This window comes from Malus domestica, chromosome 01 (assembly GCF_042453785.1).
Source record: "Malus domestica chromosome 01, GDT2T_hap1".
In the NCBI taxonomy this organism is placed as follows: Eukaryota; Viridiplantae; Streptophyta; class Magnoliopsida; order Rosales; family Rosaceae; genus Malus; species Malus domestica.
The window spans coordinates 2497789-2505668 of NC_091661.1; the positions used below are offsets into that span (position 1 = coordinate 2497789).

A 7880-nucleotide genomic window follows, 5' to 3' on the forward strand; every position below is an offset into this window, starting at 1 on the left:
CGGGTGCACGGAAAGTTGGGAGCTTTCCTTTTTTTTTTTCCTTATTTTCCTGATTTTCTAATTAGGCTGTTGCCCTCTCCCTCTCTTCTAATTGGTTCATTGTCCCTTTAATTTAATTGGTCCACTATTCCCACCTGGTGGGAGTTCAAAATTAAACTAACAAGTAACCAATTTCAAATGTCCGTAACTATACCGTTATAATCCGAACTCGCAAAAGGCTTTCGCCTATGCGTTCGTACCATTGAGTACTATGTAAATACGCCAAAAGAATAAGTCATATGTTCTTCTAGACGATGGTCAACAGAAATCAAAATCCTTGCCTCTAAACATTTTTGTCAATTCCCACGATTAAAATAAATAGGGTAAAGTACAAAAAAACTACCTCAACTATTGGTATCACGACACTTTCATACCTCATCTTTTAAAATTGACAATTTCATACCTCATCTTACGAATTTGTGCCAATGTCAGACCTCTGTCAGTTTTTCTGTTACTTTTTTTGTTAAATGCTGACATGGCCAGAGACGGGAACCATTTTTTATTAAAAAATTAATTCAATATTAAAAATTAAAAAAAAACAAAAAAACAAAATACCAAAAAAAAACCATCAACCCGTGTCCCCCCTCCCCAAAAACCCAAATCCCCTTTTCTGAGTTCTCTCCCACCCAACCCTCTCTCTCTCCTCTCTCTCTCTCTCTCTCGCCTCTCTCTTCTCTCTCCCTGCAACCTGCATCCCTAAAATCCAGAAATCCTTCCCACTCGTCCCCCCCCAACCTTCCTCTCCGATCCCGCGGACGACAACCCTACCTCCGTCGTTGACTCCAGCGATGATAGCCACGACCCCCAATCGCCCCCAAACCCTAACTCTAGCCCCATCCTCAACAACATTCCCTTCTCATCCTCGGCCCCGTAGTCTGCCCCTCCAACGATTTGCGAGAGAAAAACAAAACAATAACAACAACAATAACAATCCCAATAGAAAATCAGAGGAGGCGCGAGAAACAGAGAGAGAGTTGTGATCTCAGAGTGGCTCTCTTTGGTCTGAGTTTCCGATAAATGGTCTATATAGGCGGGTCGGATGAGGAGAAAGGGTGGAGGTGAAGTCCATGGTGATGGGTTCTAAGAGGGCGAAGCCTCTGCACAATTTCAACTTGCCGTGGTATTTGAAGTGGGGGAACCAGAAGCACCTGTGGTGCCAAAAAGAGAGCTCCGACACCAGTGGGAGTGGTGGGGAAGGGTCTGGGGTAAATTGGTGATCGTCGACGTAGAAGATTGAGAGCTCGTCGACAGTGATTGCTCGGGTGGGAATGGTTTCTGGGTTTTGGGATTTTAGGGATGCAAGTTGCAGGGAGAGATGAGAGAGAGAGAAAGAGAGAGAGAGGAGAGAGGAGAGAGGAGAGAGGGTTGGGTGGGGGAGAACTCAGAGAAAGGGATCTAGGTTTTTAGAGAGAAGGGACACGGGTTGATGGATTTTTTTTTTATTTTTTTTTTGGTTTTTTGTTTTTTGTTTTTTTGTTTTTGGTTTTTTTAATTTTTAATATTTAATTATTTTTTTAATAAAAATGGGTCATGTTTTTTGCCATGTCAACATTTAACAGAAAAACTGACGAAGGTCTGACATTGGCACAAATTCGTAAGATGAGGTATGACATTGTCAATTTTAAAAGATGAGGTATGAAAGTGTCGTGACACCAATAGTTGAGGTAGTTTTTTGTACTTTACCCAAATAAATTAAAACGAAATTTTAGGGATGGGTTGTCACACCGTTCTATCAACTATATTTTTCTCTCAAGTAAGGCATATATATATATATATTATATGGCCCTTTATAACCACATATGTCTCGGGATACTAAACTTAGCTAGAAACTAATTTTTTTTTTTAATTTTTAGTTTTACATATATTAAAATAAATGGTTAAATGGGTAGCCGTTAATAACCGCGGGTAATACCCATAGCCACCCATTTAAATTTCACGGGTAAACGGTTATACCTATAACCGTTTATTTATCTAAACGGTTACCCATAACCGTAACCGTCAAATTCAAATGGGTGGATAACCACGGTTACCCATAACTAATGGGTATTTGCCCATCCCTAATTCTCATACTTGGTTATTCGCCATCGAACTCAATTCACTCTTCATCGCCTCTATCCACTTATTAGCATTTGGTCCTGCAACTGCTTCTTTGTAACTCAGTGGATCATTAAACTCTAAAAGGTCAGTGTCAACCTGTCAAATATACGAAATCACTTAGGGTTGTAGGTTTTCGAACCCTAGATGACCTTCTCACATTTGCTGCATTTGCATCTATGGAACTGTCTTCTTGTGCATGTTGTGGTTGATGATTTTCTCTCGTAGCATCCTCAATAACATCTTGTACAACTGCATTATTAGGCAGTTCAGTGTCATGTCCAATCTTAGGTTCATTGCATGGCTCATCAGAAGCGATACATCCCATATTCTCAATTGCTATAGTTATCGGTGCCATCATCTTTGTGTTATGATCAACTTCCTCAACTGCAGCTTCTTTGTCCTTAGTTTCTTCTTCAAAAACAAATTCATCAACCCTTGTCCCAAAATCAATGCTTGCATCAGACTCCATGAAGACTGCTTTTCCAGTTTCGACAATTCTAGTAGTTTGATTAGGGCAATAGAATCTAAAACCCTTCGATCTTTCAGCATATCTAATAAAATAACAACTAACAGTCTTGGGATCGAGTTTCTTGTAGCCTGGTGATGCGAAAATTATCTTAACACACAAATTTAACCCTTTTTTGACAATTGTAGTACAAGTATAAGTAGGGATCGTTCTGGACCGGGGATTATGAGGGCTTGCTAATAACCTCTAAACTGACTCAAAAACATAAAACTAAATTTAAAAACACTTAACAAGACTTACAAGACTCAAAGCAAACTTAAAATACTCAAAACAGCTTAAAACAACCAAATAAACTTAAACTAGACACTAGGAATGACTTTGGACGAAAATTGACTTTTACTTGAATCAAAACACTTAAGAACACAACTAAAACAGATTTGAAACACTTTGAAACAAGAAACTAAAAGGGGGTTTTGATTTGGATGAAGTTGAAACAAACAAACAAGTATGAAAAATTAGACAGATTGTGAAACAAATGTGAGAAATAAGATGATGGATGGGATAGCTAGAGGCTTTTTCTCCACACATGACATGTATGCAAATAACTCGATTTCCAGTTACTACTTCATTGAATTATGAACGACAATGCTCCAAATTAACCGTGACATCACTAGTTAACTCTCAGATTTTCCTTGTTTTATTGGATTGGATGACATCATTCGACAACCCAAAACATTCTTCTAAAGTTCCCTACATGAAATCATAATAGAGATACAATCAAAGATCATTACGTTTAATAAAAATCATAAGCATTAACAAAGCACTTGTAACTATGACATCATGTTACTCATGGTAGAATTAAACTTAGCGTGATCGTTTATAAGCGACCTCCACTACTTATGAATATAAGTTTGTAACAATTATGTGAAACTTTCTTATATTCTAGCATCAGATTTATGCATGCCAATTAAGTGTCGACCTTTAATAAACAAATACAAATAAGTTATCAATCAAATAGTTAAGCCAATTGCATTTACGATTCAAGAGTTCATAACTGGAATTTATCAAATCATATTACACACATAATCATGGCTTTGAAATCACCCCTAGCCAAGAGAGGTTCAGCCACTCATATTCACAACAAAGCAAAGGAAAATGAATTTAAACATTGGAAACAAAAGAAAGAAAACACCTAAACGCTCCAACGATCCAAGTTGGACAACAAGCACGTCCAAGCACTTTCCTTCCCTTCCTTTGCTACAGCACAACGTGTTGGTAAATGTTTGAAGGTTTGTTTGTATGGAGGAATGGATGTGAAGATGAATGGATGTGTTTGGATGAAGGTTGTATTGAATGCGGCAAAGAGTGGAGAATTGTGTAGATGATGTGTGTGTGTGTTTTGGATTGATATCTCCCCCCATGGTGAAGGGTGGATGGATGTATTTATAGGCTAGGGATAGGATGTAGTGGGTGGTGGTAATGAGTGGATGTAGTGGTAGGTGAATGTGTTGGGTGGTTGAAATGAGTGGATGTAGTGGTAGGTGAATATGTTGGGTGGTTGAAATGAGTGGATGTAGTGGTAGGTGAATGTGTTGGATGGTTGTAATGAGTGGATGTGTTAGGTGAAATGGAAGTAGTGGTAGGTGAATGTGTTGGGTGGTTGTAATGAGTGGATGTGTTGGGTGAAATGAGTGGATGTAGTGGTAGGTGAATGGATGTGTTGGGTGAAATGAGTGGATGTAGTGGTAGGTGAATGTGTTGGGTGGTTGTAATGAGTGGATGTGTTGGGTGAAATGAGTGGATGTAGTGGTAGGTGAATGTGTTGGGTGAAATGAGTGTGCTAAAATGGTTATTTATAAGGAGAGGATGATGCACAAACTTCAAATTTCGTCCATTCCTTTTGCTCCACGCATATGCTATCCATTCCATGCCCAAAAATGCTCAAAAATGCTCCAAAATGCTCCAAAATGCACTTCTTTGCCACATTAACCCTTTGGACCTACAAACACACAAAAATAGCTTAAAATACTAAAATAACTACGAACTAACAACATAAATGCCAAGAAACAAGCTAACTAAGTCGCATAAATATGCTCCTATCACCTGGATTATAGATCTTTGCCTCTGCCCAACAGCCCCATACATGTAGGCTGTTCAAACTCGGTTTTCTGCCTGTCCAAAGTTCAAAAGGTGTCCCTTCCACAGATTTTGAAGGTACCTTATTTAATATAGAATTTGCAGTCTTCACTGCTTCACCCCACAAACAACTAGGCAAGTTAGTTCTACAAATCATGCTCCTCACCATGTCCATGAGATTTCTATTCCTCCTCTCGGCCATTCCGTTTTGCTTCGAAGTACTTGGTGTGGTATATTGGGCTACTATTCCACATTCTTGCAGAAATTATGCAAAGCGTCCAGGATTTCTACCAATTTCAGTATATCTACCATAGTACCCCCTCCCCTATCACACCTTACAACCTTAATGCTCCTTTCCAATTGATTTTCAACTTCACTTTTATAAATTTTAAAGGTCTCAAGTGCTTTAGACTTTTCTGAAATCAAATAAATGAAGAAAAATCTTGAGAAATCATTAATGTAAGTTATGAAATATTTGTTTCCTTCCAAGGTTTGGGTGGGAAAAGCACCACAAATGTCAGTGTGAATGATCTCTAAAGGTTGTTTACTCCTAGTTGATCCTTCTTTTCTAGTGTTTGTCATTTTTCCTTTAATGCAATACACACAAAAATCGAAATCGTTGAAGTTTAATGGAGGTAAAATTTCATTTTTGATAAGCAGCTCCATTCTTTGTTTAGAAATATGAGCGAGTCTCTTGTGCCATAGTATTGAAGATTGTTGAGTTTTAGTTTTGTAATCTTGTACATTGAAAACACATTCATTTTGATTCAATTTAAGTTGAAACATGCCATCACTCATGAAAGCATTGCCTACTTGAGAAGACTCATAAAAAATGTTGAAGCCACTTTTATTGATAATAAAATAAAAACCTAATAACACTAGCTTTGAAATAGAAATCAACTTCCTTTTCATGGAAGGAACATAAAAAACGTTGTCTAACTCTAAATAAAAACCAAATTCTAACCTTAGCCTAGCACTTCCTAATGCTTTGACTTCAACTCTTCTTCCATTGCCAACTGAAACCTTGACTTCATCCTTATTTGGTGTTCTCCTTGTTGTGAAGTCCTGCAATGAATTTGTAACATGTATAGAGTCAAGCCACTATTCAATACTAGGTATATTGATTAAATTGGATTCAAAACAAGCAAAAACATTTTTACCTTTCTTTGCTTCTTGTTTGGCAAGCCAAACCTTATATTTGGGACAGTTTTTCTTCATGTGGCCTGCCTTTTTGCAAAAATAGCACTTGAAAACTGAAGGTTTATTAAGTTTGAAGTTTCTTTTAGGAGAGGGAGCAGACTTGGTAGAATCCTTTTTGGCAACATCGGGGACATGAGGTTTAGTAGCCCTAGTGGCACTTTGGACAAAGTTCATAGGCTCATATCTCTCTTTCTCAAACTTTTCTTTCTTCATTCGTTCTTCTTCACTAGCACAAATAGCTATCAATTCATTCACATCCCATTTCTCACGCAGACCATTATAATAGACTTTGAGTTGTGTATAATTCTCATGCAAAGAATTCATAATGACATGTACCAAAAAAGTATCAGAAATTGGTACCTCGAGTGCATTGAGTTTTCTAGCCACATCCATCATTTTCAATATGTATTCACGCACACTTTGAACCCCATCATATCTCATGGTAGTGAGAGCATTCATGAGATTACCTGTCTCATTTTTTGGTGACTCCCTATACTTTGCCTCAATGAACTTAAGAAAATCTTTTGCATTTGTTGCATCAGGAAAGCCACCTCTCAACACATTTTTCATGCTCATTTTGATGATCAACAAGGCGATTCTATTGGATTTGTGCCATTTTTCATACTTGAATTTCTGACTGGATGTGCTGTCATCAATAGGTGTTGGAGGCTCTTCAGTTCTCAATGCCAGATCCCAGTCCATGACCCCCAGAACAATTTCGAGATTTGTTTCCACTTTCTGTAATTGACACAAGTAAGAGGCTCAACTGTGTTGAGTTCATCGAGCTGGGATTCATTGTGGAAACATTCATGATGTAAGGAGTATCAATCTTTAACCCCAAACTATAAATCACATTTTCAACATCTTTAGACTGATGAACATGTGAAACCTTTGATAGGAGCATATTTATGCGACTTAATTGGCTTGTTCTCGTGCTTTTACGTTGTGTTTCTTTAGTTATTTTAGTGTTTAAAGTCACTTTTGTGTGTTTTCAGGTTTTAAGGTCAATGGATGCAAGAAGATGCATTTTGGAGCCTTTTGAAGCAAAATTGAGCTTGGAATGGTGATCACATGCTTGAAGCAAAAGGAATGGACAAATTGAAGACTTGAAGGAAGTAGGTTTCCTAATCAACGAAGGATTCCTAATCAACGAAGGATTCCTAATTGAAGATGGATTCCTAATCACAAGAGGATTCCTAGAAACACAAGGATTCCTACTTGAAGTAGGAAAGTTAAGCCAAGGTTTCCTACTTTGGTTTGATTTTTCCTAAATGTCCCTAAAGTTCCAGCAATTATGAAGACTTCCTAAGCATTCTAGGACACAAAACAAAAGCCTAGAACCCTTACTGAATCCTTGCCGCACCTTGTTCCCCTTCCCTCTTCCTTGCCGTGCAAGGGAGAGTGCTCTTTCCTATTTCCTTGCCTTAAATCACTTTCCTAATCCATTCTAATCCAATGCCGCACCCTTTACCTATTTTCCTTTAGTTTTCTGATTTATTTCCTTAATTCTAGAAGCTTTAAACTTAATTTCTGATTACCTAATTAACCTAGGGTTTGAATTCCTAAAATCCCTTTTAAATAAACATCCTTGTGCAGCCACAAATCATCCATAGAATAACCATTCACGCCAGAAACACCCTACCACTCTCAGCCGCACCATTCTACCACCATTCACCCTAATTTTTGCCCAGAAACATACCTAGCCGACCCCTACACCTATCCTAAACATAAACCCATCATTCTACATCATCCATAAGCCCCTAAACTCAACCCCAACCTTGTATCGCAGCAAAGGAGAGGAAGAAGAAGTACTTGGAAGTTCTAGCTGTTCAACATTGAATCGTTGGAATATTTAGGTGTTCTCTTTCTTATATTTACAATGTATCAATATGTTTTCCTTTGTTTTGTGAACATGAGGAACTAAACCTTTTTGGCTAGGGGG

At 37.9% G+C, this 7880-nt stretch overlaps 1 protein-coding gene across 1 annotated transcript; it reads right to left on the reverse strand.

The window, feature by feature from the left end:
* Positions 1-5774: 5774 nt before the first annotated feature.
* On the reverse strand, positions 5775-6640 carry LOC139196290 (uncharacterized). Its single transcript, XM_070821981.1, has 2 exons — positions 5899-6640; positions 5775-5803 (listed from the first exon to the last, which is right to left on the reverse strand). The coding sequence occupies exons 1-2, from the start codon at positions 6638-6640 to the stop codon at positions 5775-5777; spliced, it is 771 nt and encodes a 256-aa protein (XP_070678082.1).
* Between the last annotated feature and the right edge of the window lie 1240 nt (positions 6641-7880).